The sequence below is a fragment of the Balaenoptera acutorostrata genome, chromosome 14 (genome assembly GCF_949987535.1).
Source record: "Balaenoptera acutorostrata chromosome 14, mBalAcu1.1, whole genome shotgun sequence".
Classification (NCBI taxonomy): Eukaryota; Metazoa; Chordata; class Mammalia; order Artiodactyla; family Balaenopteridae; genus Balaenoptera; species Balaenoptera acutorostrata.
Window position 1 is genome coordinate 43,161,712 of NC_080077.1, and position 19,918 is coordinate 43,181,629.

The window sequence follows — 19,918 nt, forward strand, 5'->3', positions numbered from 1 at the left end:
TAACAGTGATCCAGATATATATACAGTTATATATCTATATATATATTCTTTTTCAGATTCTTTTCCCTTATAGGTTATTACAGAATATTGAGTATAGTTCCCTGTGCTATATACAGTAGGTCCTTGTTGGTTATCTATTTTTTTTTTTTTTGGTTATCTATTTTATATACAGTAGTGTGGATGTGTTAATCCCAAACTCCTAATTTATTCCTCCTACCCCCCCTTTCCCCTTTGGTAACCATAAGTTTGTTTTCTATGTCTGTGGGTCTATTTCTGTTGTTTAAATAAGTTCATTTGTATCTTATTTTTTTTCAGATTCCACATATAAGCAATATTATATGTTTGTCTTTCTCTGTCTGGCTTACTTCACTTAGTATGACAATCTCTAGGTCTATCCATGTTGCTGCAGATGGCATTATGTCATTCTTTTTACAGCTGAGTAATGTTCCATTGTATAAATATACCACATCTTCTTTTTCCATTCATCTGTCGATGGACATTTAGGTTGTTTCTGTGTCTTGGCTATTGTAAATAGTGCTGCCATGAACATTGGGGTGCATGTATCTTTTCAAATTATAGTTTTCTCCGGATATATGCCCAGGAGTGGGATTGCAGGATCATATGGTAACTCTATTTTTAGTTTTTTAAAAAACCTCCACACTGTTCTCCATAGTGGCTGTACCATTTTGCATTCCTACCAACAGTGTAGGAGGGTTCCTTTTTCTCCACAACCTCTCTAGCATTTATTATTTGTAGACTTTTTGAAGATAGCCAGTCTGACCAGAGTTAGGTGATACCTCCTTGTAGTTTTGGTTTGCATTTCTCTCATAATTAGCAGTGTTGAGCATTTTTTCATGTGCCTGTTGGCCATCTGTATGTCTTCTTTGGAGAAATGTCTGTTTGGGTCTTCTGCCCATTTTTTGATTGGGTTGTTTGTTTTTTGTGATATTGAGCTATATGAACTGTTTGTGTGTTTTGGAAATTAATCCCTTGTCAGTAGCATTGTTTGTAAATATTTTCTCTGATTCTGTAGGTTGTCTTTTCTATTTTGTTTATGGTTTCCTCACTGAGGTTTTGATTTGCATTTTCCTAATGACTAAAAACATTGAGCATCTTTTCATATGTTTATTGGCCATTTGTATATCTTCTTTGGAGAAATGTCTATTCCAATCCTTTGCCCATTTTTAACTGGGTTATTAATCATTTTATTGTTGAGTTATAAGAGTTCTTTGTATGTTCTGAATATAAGTCCTTTATCAGATATATGATGTGCAAATAATAATTTCTTCCATTCTGTGTGTGGGTTTTTTCACCTCCTTGATGGCATCCTTTGAAGCATAAAAGTTGCAAATTTTGATGCCGTTCATTTTACCTATTTCGTCTTTTTTTTACTTGTGCTTTTGGTGTCGTATGTGCAAAAGGTTGTTTTTACAGCTTGAAAGCAATTGTCAATGAAAAAAATTAATCAATAGTCGATCTAAGAAAGAAATGGAAAATTTTATTTGAGCCAACCTGAGGTTATAACCTGGGTGACAGTCTTTCAGGAAGCTCTGAGGACTGTTCTGAGGTCAAAGCACAGTTATGTAAGTTTTTGAGATGAAGGGTTATATGTCAAATGATGATTATTGACAGTTTACACAATCCAGCTCTACACGTACAAAGTGAGTTGTGGGTCATGGGTCATCAGGGCCCCTTACAAGATTAAGAAGGAAGGTCATCTCCTAAGGAGGTCTGGTTAATGCAGATACACAATACACACTAAAGGGGAGGGAGGAGGCCCAAATAGGCAGAGAAGAATTTTATGTTTAAATTTTCTTGTCTTGCCATAAAGTATGAATTTTATTCCATCACAACAAAGGCTTCTTCAGACTGAGTTTGTGGTTTCTTTGGCAGTGCAGATCCCGTAGTAATTGAGGTCTCTGATCCCTTTGCTTCTAGTCAGCTGCATATGCCAGTATCCAGAATTCCTTTCTTGACATATTTCTCAAGCTCAGTTTGTTGGGTTTTGGGGGTTTTTTCTTCTTTGCCTTGGGCTGCTATAACAAAATACTGTAGACTGATTGGCTTAAACAACAGACATTTATTTCTCATAGTTCCAGAGGCTGGGGAGTCCAAGGTCAAGGTGCTGGCAGATTCGATTCCTAGTGAGGACCCACTTCCTTGCTCTTAACCAGCTGCATTCTCGCTGTGTGCCCTCATGGCCTCCCCTCCATGTGCGAGCCGGAAGAGAGAGCTCTTATCTCTCATCCTCTTCTTTCAGGATGTGAGTCCCGTTATGAGGGCTGTACACTCATAACCCCATCTAAACCTGGTTACCTTCCTGAGCTCCCCAACTCATAATATCACCACTTTGGGTGTTAGGGCTTCAAAATAGGAATTTTCGGGGGACACAAACATTCAGTCCATAACGCTCTCCATTCCATTTTTTAAAATTGTGGTTAAAAACAAAAAACAAAACACGTAAAATTTTCCATCCTAATTATTTCTAAGTATACAGTTCAGTAGTGTTAAGTACATTCACATTGTTATGTAACCAATCTTCAGAACTCTTCTTCTTGCAAAACTGAAACTCTACACCCATTAAACAATGACTCCCCATTTTCCCCTCTCCCCAGTCCCTGGCAACCACCATTTTACTTTCTGTTTCTATGAATGTGACTACTCTAGAAACCCCATATAAATGGTATCATATAGTATTTGTCTTTTGTGACTGGCTTAATTCACGTACCATAATGTTCTCAAAGCACATCCATGTTGTATTTTGTGGCAGGATTTCCTTTCTTTCAGGCTGAATAACATTTCATTGTGTGAGTGTGTGTATTGTTTATCCATTTATTCATCCATGGGCACTTGTACTGCTTCCTCCTCTTGGCTGTTGTGGATAGCTGCTGTGAACACGGGTGGGCCTTCGTTCCATTTTTCTTCAACTTAATGATGGCTACCCTAAGGCCATCTAAGCTGAAGGCTTCACTCTTAATCTGGGTCACTTTATACTACTGAGAAAGCTGACTGGGCCTTTGTTGTTCAAAGCCTGTTTCAGTCTTTCCCCTTACTGTCTGGGGTCTAGAGGCAACTGTCTTTTCCAGCCCTTCAAAGCCTCAAATTCCAGAGCTGTCTATTCTCTTTCGTTACTCCTTGAAAAGTGGTCACTTCTCTCCTGTGCTCATCTCTTCCTGCCGTGTTTTGCCAGAGGGAGTTTTTCTGGCTTGAGTCACAGTCTGATGTGGGTGGAGGGTGAGGTGCTGCTCTCCACACAGCCCCTCAGGTGGCTGTCTGACTCCAGGGCCTTATCCTCGTCTGTACCAGCAAAGAGAGAGAGAGGCGGGGAGGGCTGCACAGGAAGGCTTTTAGGAGCCTGACCTGGAAGTAGCATATGTTCTCCTACCCCCATTCCATTGGCAAGACTTGTTATTACAGCTCTCCATAACTGGAAAGGAGGAGAGGAAATTTAATCTTGCTCTGTCCCCAGGGAGAAAGGAAAACAAGGTTTGGTGAACACAGAGCAGCCACTGCCACAGGCTTAGAGCTAAATTTGGAAGTGCCAGCCTATAGGTAGTGATTAAACCCATGAGCAAATATGGGGATCACCGGTAAAGATGTAATGAGAGTAATGGGGGGCCATCACAAAAATAAGGGCACTATCCGGAGGGCCTGTCATGGTAAAAATAATTTATGTAACTTAACTTTACGATGTTTAGAAAAAGTACTTCCATGTATATAGGAAGTTTTAAACATGTGGATTAAAAATGGAAGTGTAGCTTTTTCAGAAACTGGAATGTTTTCACTCCTTGAAGTTAATGCAGAAAACAAAATATATTAGCGTGATTATTTTATGACTGATGAAGCCTGTGAGTATAAAATGACTCTGAATTTTAGAAATACTGTATTAAGTAAAGTAAAGATTAGTTTTTGTTTATCACTTATTCAGTATATGTTTATTGAGCATCTAATATGTGACAGACAGTGTAAGCATTATAACAGTAAGTCACAGGCCCTCAAGGGGGATCAAATTAAGTAGGAAAAAAATAAGGCAAGGAGATGAATACCTAAAACATGAGGCAGAATCTTCAAGACCACAGGAAGTGTTTAAAATGTGATACCACCAGGGTGGCAGTCTGGAGGTGAAAGAACATTGGTTTTGGAGTTAAGCAGATCTGGGTTTGAATCACAGCTCTGTGGCTCTCCACGTAACCTTGGGGAAGTTATTAACATCTTGGGACTTCTAGTTTCCTTATTTCCAAGTTGGTGATAATAATAGCTACCTTTCAGGTTGTTGTGAAGATTAGGGGTGATATGTATACATAAAGCCTAATACAGTGCTTGGTATTACAAATATGGTAGTTATCTTCTTATTACTGAGGAAGGTAGAGCTTGTATTGGATTGGGAAAATGACCCTTACCTTCCACTAATTCATGAGTTCCTCATTCAGTAGTATTTAGCGAAGCATTACTGTACACACAGTACTTAGGGTTAGACTGTGTGAGCATCTTTGTCCGCTAAAGCCCCATTCAGTTTGTAATGCAGTCACATTTGTACACAGGTCTGCAGCCACCAGGTTTATATGCTGTCTTCCCCTCTTTCAAGTGATCGAGACCACTCTGTCCCTTCTGATGCCGTCCCCATCCTCCTCTTTGCTACTGGCAACTGCCTGACTTCCTATCCCACACAGTCTCCTCTTCTCCTGCCCACCGCTCTACCTTCATTGCTTGAATTTCCACAAGCTGCCCCTCAGGAAACCTGTTTTCTTCACGTATAAATCTTCCTTAGCCCCCTTCCCTAAGCTTCTCCTTTCATTTTTTCCCCGGTTACCTCAGGAATAACTCACCACCCTTTTTCTATCTTGGCTTGCTCACTTTCCTTCTCACGTCATGGATATCGTTAAGATTCTATGTCTTACACGTATCCAGGCATCTCCGCAGAAGTCTGTCTTTGCGGACACTAACGCTGACGCTGACGCCAGCTTCCGCTGCACACGTCCTGTCTGGCCGGCGCTGTGCTGAGCCTCCTCATCCTCCAGCAGTTCTGTTGTAAACTAACTGAAGGCCGGGACCAGCTGTATACCCTTCTCAATTCTCAGTACAGTCCTTTGCACACAGGAAATGGCTTGTAAATAGCTCTTGATCAGAGAGAGGAAGAACAATCGATTTTACCTCTCAGAAGATAATTTTTGAGAAATTAATTCATATGCAGTTGTATTTTGTTTCATTGCCAGTATTGCAGCAATATTCCTTTTTTATGATAAATGCAAACAGCCTCACTTCAGTATTGGATTAAACGTGCTTTTTGTGGGATTAGTTAGGGACCATTTATTACATTGGTTTTATGGCAAACTTGAATCTGGGTTCTAAACAGCTGCCTTTACAAAGTCATTTTGGTACATAAATGTTAAGATGTGGACTCTCTGTTCAAAATTTTTCCCTATCAATAATTTTTTTAAAAAGAGGATTTAGTTTTCAGTGAAAGTGCCTTGTTTGTCTTTCTCTTCTGTGTCTTCTTGTGCCATTTACCACAAATAAAAATTCTCAAACTTTTTCAGTCTTCAGGCATGAAGTAATTGCTAAAGCCAACTGGAAATAGATCAGGGATTAACAGACATAGCACATGTTTGCCGATGTCCCAGGGTTGTGACTGCTGAGAGAGGCAGACATGCCGCTGTAACTGAAAACAGTCATCACTAGAGAGCATACAACTTTACAGAGAAAGAATGCTATACTTGTTATTGTCAGTGAATGTGTCATATTATTTTGAGGGCTTGCCCATCATAAACAAGTTTAAAAACAACATATAAGTTATGTCACCTCCGTATCTATTCTGTCACTGCTCTGTTGAAGACTTGAGTGCCTCTTCTGGGGCCACTGCCCTTGTCTCTCCCATGTGTCCCGTCCGTGGTCCTCCCCCATCTGACCAGCCCTCCTCCGCAGCCTTCCCTTCACTGTTACTCCTCAAAAACACTATGCTGATCAACCTTTCTTTTTCCTGATTTCTTCTTCTTTTATCCCTCCCTCCCTTTCCCTTCCGCCTGTTTGTTTCACTTTTAGAAAACCGAAACAAAGTAAGTGAACGCACAGAACAAGTCTAGATGTCATGAAAGGCCCAGTTCAAAAACTACTTCGTAATGTTTCTCTGAGTGTCTCTTCCATCCACATAGATGAATACACATCATCTTTATTTCCCCTGGGAAATTTATGTTTCTAGAACTTACCATATGCTGCCTTGTCTTACCGTTATAGCTAGTGGACTGCAAGCTCCTTAAGAGCAGTATCCATGTGTGGCTGAACTTTGTATACCTCTTCACACCCCTTAGCAGAGGGGTCTGCTCATAGTCAGGGCATAAGAAGTGTTTATTAAATACTTACTTCTCTTCAAGATAGGCTAGTGTAAATTGTCCTTCATTTGAACTTGGTGTTTGTATCATTCACATTCTCTTTCACATGAGTGTAGATTTTCAAGGCGCAAGAGCAGTCCCTTTCTATTAACAAGTTTAATCTTGCTTTTCATTTGAATCTCAACAGTCAGTGAATTGTACCTTCTCTTTTGGTAGCCTCGTGTGCAAGCTGAACACAAGGACCACCATCCTCGCAGCAACCAACCCCAAAGGCCAGTACGACCCCCATGAGTCTGTGTCAGTGAACATTGCCCTTGGCAGCCCACTCTTAAGTCGATTCGACCTGATCCTGGTTTTGCTTGATACCAAGAATGAAGACTGGGATTGTATAATTTCTGCCTTTATCTTAGAAAACAAAGGTACGTGGAGGCAAACAAATCATTCAAATTGACAAAGCGTAGACGTAACAAATGAAATTTTCCTTGAAGAAAATTAAATAAATATCCAAGGTACCGTACCTAATGGGCAGTAGAGAGAGGCTTAGATAGAAAGCAGTGAGACGAGTCAGTTAGTGAGCCCAGAATAATAAACAGAAGGAAAAGGGTCTTTCTCTGCTTGCCATTGATGAGATTAAAGTTGGTAAACGTGTCCTGTGTGGTGAAAGGGGGGAACCTTATGATATATAATTACCATTGGTTCACCTCTTGCACACAAAAAAAATGGACTGAGTTTATGAAACAGAATTCTAAATGTGGGACTTCTGTCAAAAAATTAGATTTACCAAGTACTATTTATTTCTGTATATGGCAGAACAGAATTATTCTGAATAATTTAAACCTCTGTCGGAAGCTTACCTTTATTAAGCTTAGAGCCTAAGACTGTTTATTATAGAACTATATGCAGAGACACATCTAGATTTCAATGGCCACAAAACCTGAAGGTTATCTTTTTAAAAGTGAGTACAAGAACTTTAGCAAAACCCTTAATATGAGATGTTTGCCTGTTCTTAGAAATTACTGACCCAATACCTGATATATATACAGGTTATCCAAGCAAATCAGAGAAGCTCTGGAGCATGGAGAAGATGAAAACCTATTTCTGCCTCATTAGGAATCTGCAGCCCACACTGTCTGATGAGGGTAATCAAGTTCTCCTCCGGTACTACCAGATGCAGAGGCAGAGCGATTCCCGGAACGCTGCCCGGACAACCATCCGCCTGCTGGAAAGCTTGATACGATTAGCAGAAGGTTTATTTCCTTCAGCAGATAATACTTTTATTGGGTATCCAATGTGAGCAAGGCATGGGGCTTGGCACCATGAATTCAGAGATGAGTGAGGATGATCTCTAAGGTGCTTGCTCATAGTCACTTAAAAAGTAAAAACTCGGAGCTATGAAACCACTCTTCTGGGGACGGATTATAGATGTTGAGTGGAACGAAGCGTCGTTAAGAAAGAGGAATCTTTGTGACATCTCAGAACCTCCCATAACTTAAGACATCATTCATTTAGAAAGTCTTATTTACGGATGTTTTGTTTCTTGATGGCTTCTATTAGCATTTGGGGGTGGAATACTCCCTTACTGGGAAATGTTTCCTATATAGCATCCTGGGTTATTTCTCACCAGTTGCCACTCACAGCCCACCACTAACACAATAATGCTGAATTAACAGTGCCATGCTCTATCCCATCCCTAAGGTATGAGACTTACATGCATACTTGCAGGTAATATGCGTCTCCAGACTTTTTTTTTTTTTTAATACTGGCTTTTACATTTAGCCCTTATTAAACAATCCTAAAATTTTTTCACATGAGCTGACCGTATCATATGATGATATAATATAGGCTTACCAAAAAGTTCTATAAAACAAAAGTGCCTCACTTTTTCAAGGATTTATAACTAATATTAAGGCAAGAAATACCCAAGATTCAGGCTTGCAAATTTGGCAGTTTTGAAAAGCTCACAGATAAAGAGATGTACCAGAGATGAGAAATGAATATTAATTTTAATTTTGTATGATTTATAATAGATTAGAAAGTAAGGATTGAAAGTTACTGAATATTAAATATATGCCACATAGCACCTTTCTTTGCTGGAGCCCAGAGTACCTTTTCATGTAAATACACAGAATTGCCATGGGCTGTGCAGAAGGATTAGGCCCATTATTAGAGAAACAACCTTAAAGCTAGTTGAAGTTAGACTTATGTGCTTGTTCTAGTAAAATTTATTTGTTGTTAGTAGCTCATTTATAAAATACAGTTTTGGAATAGGGGGGATGAAGGAGAGTATTACATTTATCACCTCAAAAATTCATAAAAATAATTCTTCATACTTTCAAATGCACCTTATTAGCTCATGCTCGCCTGATGTTCCGTGACACAGTGACTCTGGAAGATGCTATTACAGTGGTGTCGGTAATGGAGTCCTCCATGCAGGTAAGGATATTTTGTACCTAATATTTGAACCCTAGTTATAAGCATTGTTTAAAAAAGACAATTTATAGCCTATCAGGAGTTATAAAAATGATCCTATTCTAGACCTAGTAATTCCTGGAAATATATCCAAAGGAAACTATTTAAAAGAAGGGGAAAAAATTGTCATAGAAACAGTCTCTGCATCAGTAGCACTGCTTTACCCACTGATATAAAGCAGTGGGTCTCAATCCTTTTTCTCCTCAACACGCCTGGGAGATGTTTATGGTCCCACTAGAGACAGTGTGGCTTCCCAGAGCAATGCACACCACCAGGAATTGAGGGAGAGGACCACTGAAATTTGAAAAAGGCTCCCAGGTGATTCTGATACCGTGATGGGGGTGTAGAGGGCTGGTCTTAGCCATCTGGGATCAGTGGTCCCTAGTGTGTACTTCCTGTATGCAGGCTAGCCTGGTGACTCTCGCTGGTATTTTCCATTTTCTCACCCTTTCAGGGAGGTGCACTGCTAGGAGGTGTGAATGCACTCCACACATCCTTTCCTGATAACCCTCTGGAGCAGTACCAGAAGCAGTGTGAACTTATTCTGGAAAAGCTGGAGCTGCACAGCCTCTTAAGTGAAGAGCTAAGAAGACTTGAAAGGTGAGAAAAGAAAACCAAGAAAAGCATATAATGGAAAATGCTTGTTTGGCATTTAGTGAAATGAAAGAAGTATAAAGTAAGTGGAAAATCTGTCTGTACTCTCAGTAGGGGATTTCAGTTATCTAGTACTGTATAATCTACTACCTCAAAGCTCAGTAGCTTAAAAACAAAACAAAACAAAACAAAAAACCACCACAACTTTTTAGTGCTCACTTTTCTGGGAGTCAGAAATTCAGGAGCGCTCCGTGGGGATGGCTTATCTCCATTCCACATAGTGCCAGCTGGGGTCACTCATACACCTGCATTTATTTAGCTGGGAGCTCAATTGGAATTGGAACATCCAAGATAGCTTCCATCACGTGGTGCCTTCACAGGGGTGGCTTAAATGGCCGGGGGCTAGCTGGGCTCTCTCTACTGTAAGGTAGTAAGAATTCTGAGATGGTAGCTTAGGACTCAAGTAGCTTAGCAAAAGTGGAAGCTGCAGGCCTCTTATGGGCTGGGCCAGAGCTGACTCAGCATCACTTCTACCACATTTTGTAGGTCAGAGCAAGTCACAAGGTCAACCTACATGCAAGGTAAAGGGAAATGGACACCACCTCTTGATGGGAGAAGTGGCATAGACATATAGGAATGAGGGAATTGATGGCTGCCTCTTTGGAGACCACCTTCCACAGCTGCATTTCCTTGGCTTACTGGTTTGGTGAGCCTCATGGAGAACACTGACTGGTCCTTTACTATATGTAATAAACTGGGTCCTGATTATATGAGAAGCACCAAGGTGTGCCACCTACAGTTTACACCCAATATGACACACAGTTTCCATCAGGAAACCTTGGTGAATGGGCTGTACCCTGTTTACTGCCACCACTTTTTCTTCTTCTCTTTCTTTGGCTCAGTATAAGAAGTAGAGCAGTGCGACTCAGAGAGGTGGCTGGGACTGCTGTTGAGGAAGAGGAAGTTGGCCTCTAAGGCAGTGATCTATCCCATCCTGGGCCAGACCCAGACACAAAATATTTTATAACTTGGCTGTATCGTTTTTCATCACCAGGAGAGGACATGTGCAATGGCCTTTACATAAAGAATCTTAGTGCTTATTAATATTTTAATTATTTTCTTATTGTTTGTAAAGCTTTCTTCCAAGCATAATAAATATTTGATCATTAGTCATTATATAACTCTGGTAGAAGAAAATCGCAGGAAGAGACCCAGACTGCTTTCAGGCCAGCCTGTGCTGGAACACTGGGAAGGTTACGGAAGTAGAGATAGAAGTACTGACTCTCACCCGGGAAAGGCCTTCCTGGTCCATTAGCAGCAGCACTGACTTTCCCTTCAGCATCATGATTTCCTTCCTTACATGCCCAGATCCATGACTTTTAAAAATTTACAATTTAACACTCAGACTAAAAAAACTCCCCAGTGAGAATGAGGTATTTTATGTTAAAGAAGGAACTGTTCTTCTTTTTTTAAAATAAATTTATTTATTTATTTTTTGGCTGCATTGGGTCTTCGTTGCTGCGTGCAGGCTTTTCTCTGGTTGTGGCGAGCAGGGGCTACTCTTCATTGTGGTGCGCAGGCTTCTCATCACGGTGGCTTCTCTTGTTGCGGAGCATGGGCTCTAGGCACATGGGCTTCAGTAGTTGTGGCACGCGGGCTCAGTAGTTGTGGCTCTCGGGCTCTAGAGCGCAGGCTCAGTAGTTGTGGCGCACGGGCTTAGTTGCTCCACGGCATGTGGGATCTTCCTGGACCAGGGCTCGAACCCGTGTCCCCTGCAATGGCGGGCGGATTCTTAATCTCTGTGCCACCAGAGAAATCCCGACAGTTATTTTAAATATTCTGTTTTAGTATCAGGACTCAGCACAGTGCCTCACATGGAATACTGAATAAATGACTGATTTTATGGCCTTATTCACACTGGGATTTTGCCACCAGGGAAGCCCATGAAGGAACTGTTTTTCATCCTACAGGGGAACAACTCAGGAATGACAGCAGCAGTGTTTCAAAACTCCCCTTTCTAGTGACTTGTTAAAATGTGGACATGTGGGAAGGAACGTGTCACACACATTACCTAAAGAATTTTTGCCTGAACTTTCACGTTTGCATGCTCCCTAAATACGTGAGCTTCTAAAAAGCCTGACTTTGAGTCTGTGCCTGTGAAGCAGGAGTGAGGAATGGCAAGTGTGTCCATCAGGCCTCTTCCTCCTTCGTGTGAGTGGGTTAATGACTGACCTGAATCTGGTTACCGGTGTTGATCTCAAAGCTGGGGGCTGGTGAATGGAGGGCATGTGGGAGCAGAGCAGCTGCACAGGGAGAATTTGGGAGCACGCTGGGATTACTGACTGTTTAAGGAAAACCTTGAGAATTCTTTTCCTGGCGTTTCTCTCCTATTTGCTCACTCTCTTCATCCAGCAGTGTTCTTGTTCTGTTTATAAAACCTCAGCACAGCCTTTTGGGGAAGTGTGGGGACTGGTTTTGTCCCACTGATACCCAGGTGCCAGCCTGCAGTAAACTTGCACTTTGTCTAAAATCAGACTCTTTTTTTTTTTTTGGTCTCCTGGCTTTTTCACGATCCAGAGCATGGTGTTAAGATCAAAGCTCTTCCTCTGGTTCTTTTTTAGTTTGATGTAGCTGATCCTTTTCAGGCCTGTCCTGGGTTTGGCTTTGCTTTTGGAAAGGATGCTCATTTTGAGTGACCAGAAACTGGTCATTTTGACTACCCAAAACTGACATGCTGGATTCAGGAAAGAAGGAATGTGAGGCTCAGAAGCAGTGTTGTGTGACAGAAAAATAGCAATTGGACTTACCAAATTCAAAATGACCCTCCTGGAGGGAAAGAAGGAAAACAAAAAAAGAGTAGGTGATGGTCTAAAAAACAGACCTTAAAATGGCCTTTAAAATGTTTTTTTTCTTCTGGTATTTCTCTGTAATGCAAGGGCATGTTCCGGAGCTGATCCTCACAGCAGCAAAGCCAGGTGCCCCGCAAAGGAACTGAATTACCTCCAAGACACACTCTAAAGCTAAGCTTAGCAAGAGGGAAAACCCCCAGTAGCACGTGGGTTTATCCCCTTGGGAAAGAGTTTTCTATTTCTTAAGGAGAGCACATGTTAATAATAAAGCTGTTTGTATTTTTATCACTTTTCTTTGGGAAAATGCTTTACTAGTGACAGCCAGCCTCAAATGGTGGCTGTTCTACCCATCTCAAAATGACTGAGCAATCCCACTACTGGGCATATACCCTGAGAAAACCATAATTCAAAGAGTCATGTACCACAATGTTCACTGCAGCTCTATTTACAATAGCCAGGACATGGAAGCAACCTAAGTGTCCATGGACAGATGAATGGATAAAGAAGATGTGGCACATATATACAATGGAATATTACTCAGCCATAAAGAGAAACGAAATTGAGTTATTTGTAGTGAGGTGGATGGACCTAGAGTCTGTCATACAGAGTGAATTAAGTCAGAAAGAGAAAAACAAATACCGTATGCTAACACATATATATGGAATCTAAAAAAAAAAAAATGGTCATGAAGAACCTAAGGGCAGGACAGGAATAAAGATGCAGATGTAGAGAATGGACTTGAGGACACTGGGAGGGGGAAGGGTAAGCTGAGACGAAGTGAGAGCGTGGCATGGACATATATACAGTACCAAATGTAAAATAGATAACTAGTGGGAAGCAGCCACATAGCACAGGGAGATCAGCTCGCTGCTTTGTGACCATGTAGAGGGGTGGGATAGGGAGGGTGGGAGGGAGATGCAAGAGGGAGGAGATATGGGGGTATATGTATATGTATAGCTGATTCACTTTGTTATAAAGCAGAAACTAACACACCATTGTAAAGCAATTATACTCCAATAAAGATGTTAAAAAAACAAAAACAGCGTGCAAAGATGTCTTAGGAGGTATAGTAAGATGCAGAATTTAAACAGTGGAGAAATTAATTTCCCACATCGGAATCAGACTAAGATAGTAGGGCTAAATTATTCTACCCTTAAAATTCCCATAAATTTTTAAAGTTATAGAGTGTTAACAATTATGAGTATCCCTGACCTCAATTTGATACTGAAAGTGTACTAGATAGTAGTAATTTTGAAAGGTATTTGGGGGTTTTTTTTGTTTTGTTTTGCTTTTGTCTGGCTGTGACTACAGTGAACCTAGATTTTCCTGTATTGATGTTCCCAAGTCTACCAGTGACTATAGCCCAAAATAATTTTCGGGTATTTTTTTTTCCCAATTGTAAGCAATAATGCATATTCTTTATAGAGTATTTTGAAAGTAACAATAATAAATTAATAAGGAAAAAATCAGACATAATCTTATTTCCCAGAGACAGCTATCATTAACATGTTAATGTATTTAAATATATTTAAGTTTAAAATCCATTTAATTTTAACGTATTTTCTTCTGTTCCTTTTTCTATGATTACCCATGACCTTTAGATATAGGTTTTTTGTGTTTTTTTTAATTAATTAATTAATTTATTTATAGCTGTGTTGGATCTTCGTTTCTGCGCGAGGGCTTTCTCTAGTTGTGGCGAGTGGAGGCCACTCTTCATTGCGGTGCGCGGGCCTCTCACTATCACGGCCTCTCTTGTTGCGGAGCACAGGCTCCAGACGCGCAGGCTCAGTAATTGTGGCTCACGGGCCTAGTTGCTCTGTGGCATGTGGGATCTTCCCAGACCAGGGCTCGAACCTGTGTCCCCTGCATTGGCAGGCAGATTCTCAACCACTGCGCCACCAGGGAAGCCCACCCATGACCTTTAGAATAATTTACTCATCTGCTTTTTGGTGTAGTTTCTGTTTGGATTTAGTGCGTGGAAGCAGAGTCATATTGCCCCTTATACTGAGAAGGCATTTCTAGGTTGTTAGGAAGGGCTTTCTAAGGGACCTCCTTTTGAGAAGCTACAATCCCTGTTAGAAATTGGTCCTCTGGCATTATTCCAGTTTAAAACGAATATCACAAGATGAGCTCCACCTTCTGGGCAGGTCAGTAGGTTGCAACTCTGTATGAGTCTAATGGAGAGTGGCTGCCCAGAGCACATGCTGCAGCGTGGCTGGGCTATGCAGGGAAGAGGTCACGGCTGCCTGGACGAGGTCCGCCGTGCAGGTGGCTGCCGGAGGGGCGGGGGCCACAGCGCGGAGGAGTCACAGTCTGTTTACTCCTGAGGAAGGTGATTTTTCAGATGCACGAAAATTCAGTACTTCAGTTAAGTCAAGAGATGTGAGGAGCTCGTAACCTATAGTCTTTCACTTTGGTTCAGATCTGCAGACTGGCTACCAAACAACTCGAGCCACTTCTCTTGGTCCGTAATCAGCGACTCTGCACATAGCCACCCGTCTGTCTTGTAGGAGAACATTTAACACGAGAGAGAAGACTGAGCATTCTAAAATGAATGAAATGGACTTTCAGAGAGATCTGAAAATATGTACACAGACCTGCTACTTCATTTTCTTTATTTTACTACCATTTTAGGTCAAATTAGAATGATTATCAGAACACTTGAATTCTATCCTGATGAACGTATAATTTCCTCCTGCTGCTGTAAGGGACTGTATGTGGTATCAACCTGGAATTATATTGGACTTAAAGCCTTAGATGGCATCTCAGAGAATAAAGAAATGAAAAGATTAAAGCAGTACACGTTTTCCTTATCTTCTACAGGTTACAGAATCAGAGTGTGTGTCAACACCAGCCACGGGCAATGGAAGCAGAGACAACTTCAGGGTCCCTGAGAGATGATCCAGGGGAAGAATCAAAGCTCAGACCATCAGCTCAGCAGGAAGTGAACTGTAGCACACATCTGTCCTCTACTGGAGGCAGGCCCGGGGGAAGCCCACTTCCCAATCCCCCATCCCATCTGGGGCCCGATAGACTGACAAGTAGAAGGCATTCAGCTGAGCACAGAAATAGCCAAGATGACAGTTTGGACTGGTTTGACTCCATAGCAACTCATCCGATGGAACCTAAAAACACTGTTCCTGTGTCTCCTAGTCCCAAAACAAGTGGGGGGGAAATGGCTTTGAAAATCTCCCACAACAAATCTCAGGGTAAGGAAAAAAGGGAGCCAGGCCAAGGGAGCAAATTGGAAACTGGACCTCTTCCAACACCAGCAGAGACAGAAGCTCCATTGAGGCCAGACAGCCTTGAGGGTGAAAAGGCAAAAAAGGCAGCAATGGTTTCTGAAGCAGCAGTATCTGCTGATGAGCCAGACTCAGTACTGATTCATCACGTCCCCAGGAAACTGCACAAGCTGCGCAAGGAGAGGGCCCAGGAGTTGTACAGGAAACCCGCCAGGCCACCCTCGCAGCCCACAAGCCCTCCTCATCCTCGGCCTACTCCTGTACAGAGCCCAGAGAGAGTGCTTGGAAATCCCAAAAGAAAGAGACAGAAATCCCTTGCTCGGGTGCAAGAGCCCCACCTTGAAAGTGTTGAGAGTCCGGGTCCCCCTGTGGCCAAACTGGCAAAATTTACTTTCAAACAGAAGTCAAAACTGACCCACTCTCCTGAAGATTGCAGCCATGTGTCTCCTGGCACAAGTAAAACAGCAGTTCAGAGTCCTGAAATTCCCCAACGTAGAGCAAGAGGAAAAGCAGCTCTGCCTGGGAAGGGTGCAGAAAAGCTGGCCTCTACCTCAGAAATCAGAAGCCCAGCTCAGCTGCAAGATAAGACGAAGGAGGTGTCACGGCAGCCACCGGACAAAGATGGACCCAGAGAGAAGAGGGAACGTGCCCCTGCAAAGGGAGCTGTCCAGCCTGAATTAGAGCTTGGGAGCAACAGTGGGCGTTTCCATCTTGCTTCTGAAAGAGACAGAAAGGAAGAGGTTTCGTGCCATAGTAAAAGTGGCAAGGTTCATGCTTGCACATTAGCAAGATTGGCAGACTTCTCCTTTACTTCCCCCTCTGAATCCAAATCAGAATCCCTTCCTCCTCCTGAAAGTAAGAACCCGGGTGAGGGAGGCCCCAGCCCTCTTCTTGTGACCGCAGCTACAGTGCTTGGCAGGAAAAGGAAAACTTTTCAGCTGGGGGGATCCACCGAGAGACTGAGTCTTTCCAAAACATCTCTCTTCACTTTACCGGAACTAGACGATGAACCATTAGATTTTGATTGGGATGAAGAAATGAGAAAAAAGCCATAGTCATGAAAAGCTTTCTGGTCAAGTTTCACCCTCGTCCACTCAAGCCAGCACCTACAGGATATCAACATGGTGTTTATGGATATATAGAAGTATTGACCATTTTGGGCGCCATTCTGAACACCAGCCCCCCCCATCAGGTTTTATAAATTCAGGTTTATCTTAATGACTTGAAAAGCTGTACACACAATCAATGAAGGTCAGTGTGATACCAGCACTTGAATCTAATTGAATCTAATTAATTAACAATTGTGCTTGATTTTGCAAACAGAGTACTTATATTCCCAAAGATGTTTCTGTTTGTTTTGTTTGGGTTTGGTTTGGTTTTTTTTAGGGGGTAGGTTTTCCTGAGATCCCTTCATTCACTCAGGAGCAAATGCCAGGAAGGTAACACTCACAATGCTAACAAGTCAGATGAACTCTTTTTGTGTTTTTTTTTTCCTTTGTTGTTTTTTTTTTTTTAGCCAAGATGTGCTGAGTGTGGTAAATATTTATTGATTTGCCAAAATCATGTGATTTTTTTCTAATTTTTTTGTATCTATTCTCATGTGTCAGATTAAATATGACTGAAGCTTTTGTTTCTTTGAGAGGTCTTCTCACAGTTCCATGATAGTCATAGAGATCTGGCCACTGGTCAAATAGTAGCTTTCTTGGGGTATTGACCTTTTGAGTTTTCCTTTCTTTCTTGAGCCAACAGTTTGTGCTTCAGATTCTTTTTTATGTCTTGGGGACTTACCTTCAATACAATTTAAATCCTACAGTTGGAAGAAGAGAGTGTGCAGTAGTCTCAGTCATATATCATGGCATCCATCCAAGTGGTTAACATGGAAACATGATTCCTACTAAGTTACGATTCATTTGTCTTTAAAACCAAGCAATAACTGTGTTTGCTAGGAAAAGAGCACTCAAGCTTTGTCTTTCTTAAATGCTTTTAGAGTAACTTCTTCTTTTAGATTCTAGCAAGGGTCGTTAGGATTTCATAATTATAGACGTTCTCTTCTGAAGTTTGAATTTGGAAAATGATAATAGATTCTTTCATTGTCTGAGGGACTTTAGACATGAGGAATACTGAAAACTATATGTACTTTGTCTAATGATCACTTCATTAAATTCATACAGAAAAAAAATTAGGAATCTCAATTTTTCTTGAGCGTTTAAACATTAATTCCAAAATTGACTAATTAAATTTTCTGAAAAATTTTAAACTATGAGTACAAATTTAGTATGGATGAGTCTTGAAATCCTCAGACACCTTCAGCAGCTGATGAACAACATATATAAGCAGTGATTATAAGTTATTATTGCACATTCACATAAACCTATCCTAAAACATCAAGGCTATGGTTTAGGTAATTTCTTCATTATTTCTGTACTTTACTAACTTCCCAGTGTAGTATGATTCTTAATGTGATATATTCCTAATCTTTAAGTATTAGTACTTCCCTGAGTTTTGGCATTCTTACGAGAACTAAAGGAAAAGCAAAGGATCTGGGTTGTTGACTGGTGATTCTTGGCCTGGACATGGTCTGATTGTGAAGACTAGGGTAATTCAAACTTGAGCCACAGTGTTGAGCTGACTTTTTTTATGGTAAACTTTTAAGTTCCTTTCTTATAAATTTTTGTCTTTGAAACTTGGTATCTTTTGCAGTAATGATGTATTAAGCTGGGTGTGGCTGATAATTCCTAACCTATTGATTTGCCATTAGGGTATTTTGATCTGTTTTTATCATTTAATATGGTTGTATTCTAGAGCTTTCATTTTTCATTTCAATCTTGATTGTAGAACACTTGGTTTCATGTAGTTAACTTGTCTCTTCAGGACACTGAGTAATTCATATTTTAAAATACAGTGTTGAATTGTCCGTCTTCCTTAGTTACTGTATATGACCGTCTATGCCATCTTCTACCTGGTATTATCTCACCATATGTCCTATTATTTGTGCTAATAAATCCACCCTACTTTTTTTAGTACCTTCTTCTGCCAGGATCATTTGGTCAAGTTACAAGTTCCAAGTGTTTATTCTTCAGTGCTTACCCAGAGAGCAATAACTATATATGTAAATAGTGTAAACAGACATAATTATTAGAAGAAATAAACTACTCAATATGAATGCTCCCCTACTTATTAAAAAAATTAGGGGCTTCCCTGGTGGCGCAGTGGTTGAGAACCTGCCTGCCAATGCAGGGCACGCGGGTTCGAGCCCTGGTCTGGGAAGATCCCACATGCCGCGGAGCAACTCGGCCCGTGAGCCACAATTACTGAGCCTGCGCGTCTGGAGCCTGTGCTCCGCAACAACAGAGGCCGCGATAGTGAGAGGCCCGCGCACCGCGATGAAGAGTGGCCCCCGCTTGCCACAACTAAAGAAAGCCCTCGCACAGAAACCAAAGCCATACATACATACATACATACATAAATAAAAAGAATGTAAAAAAAAAAAAAAAAAAAAAAAAATTAAACTTCTGTCCCAGCTTACTTTCGTGTTATGACCACCTCTGTACTTGTTTTTGATGGGCAAATTCTTACAACTCGTTCAGTGGGGAGTCCCTTTATGTTCACACCAATGTCCTTTTAAGACTCTGATTTTCCCAAAAGCACCCATGCTATCTGAAAACAACAGCATGTTCCAGACTCATTTTATTTTTTTTTCCCAACTCAAGTCATAGAATCCACTACCCCTAAGGCACTTTATTCCTTTAGTGGCAAACGGTATTAATGGCTGAACTCAGGGCTTTGGGGATGCACGGGGAAGTCAGTACTACCACTACTGTGGGGTCCCTTAGTTTCAGAGCTGAAAATGTTTAGTGTCCTGAGGTCACATTTTATCCTGCTGTGTCCTACGTTTTTTTATACTGTGTGATTTCACAACCACTAAGACTTTCTCTTATATGGTATTTAATGTGTGTACCAAGGAAAAACACAGATGTCTCAGGGGAAATATGTACAGTCTCAAAAATCATATTTGTAGTCAATAAAGGAAAGTATAAAAATAACCTTTAATTCTGAATCAACATGTCAGGATATAGTTTTTTCAGGCCAGTGGACTCCTTGAAAACATTTTAATAATGTAAAATTATTTAAACACAATAAAAGCTGTACCTAATTTTCTTTGTGAGAGGACCAAACCAGGATCTTAATTCTATCATAACTACATAAAAGAGTTGAGTTTTCTGACATTGTTAAAGATATACTTTTCAGTGTATATGTGGTATTCTAAAATTTATAATAGGGATTTTATTATTTTAATTTTTAGAGTTTCTTAGAAATACAGACAAAACAAGCATATTATTCTGATATCTTTAACTCTTTGGCTTAACTCAGCCAAACTTTAAACTTTTTTTTGAAGGTATACCAAAACTATAATAATAGAGATCTATTCTTGGTTGAC

The 19,918-nt window shown here is 40.8% G+C and overlaps 1 protein-coding gene across 3 annotated transcripts in view; it reads left to right on the forward strand.

The window, feature by feature from the left end:
- Positions 1 to 18,663, forward strand: part of MCM9 (minichromosome maintenance 9 homologous recombination repair factor) — an 84,986-nt gene extending 66,323 nt beyond the window's left edge. For 2 of the 3 annotated variants that reach the window (XM_028168665.2, XM_057527745.1), the window contains 5 exons: positions 6,543 to 6,745; positions 7,370 to 7,573; positions 8,677 to 8,759; positions 9,250 to 9,395; positions 15,062 to 18,663. In XM_028168665.2, the coding sequence (XP_028024466.2) occupies positions 6,543 to 6,745; positions 7,370 to 7,573; positions 8,677 to 8,759; positions 9,250 to 9,395; positions 15,062 to 16,535 (2,110 nt within the window). In that variant the 3' untranslated portion in view covers positions 16,536 to 18,663. The remainder of the gene's footprint in view (positions 1 to 6,542; positions 6,746 to 7,369; positions 7,574 to 8,676; positions 8,760 to 9,249; positions 9,396 to 15,061) is intronic. The other variant, XM_057527744.1, reaches the window with a different exon arrangement.
- Positions 18,664 to 19,918: the final 1,255 nt, after the last annotated feature.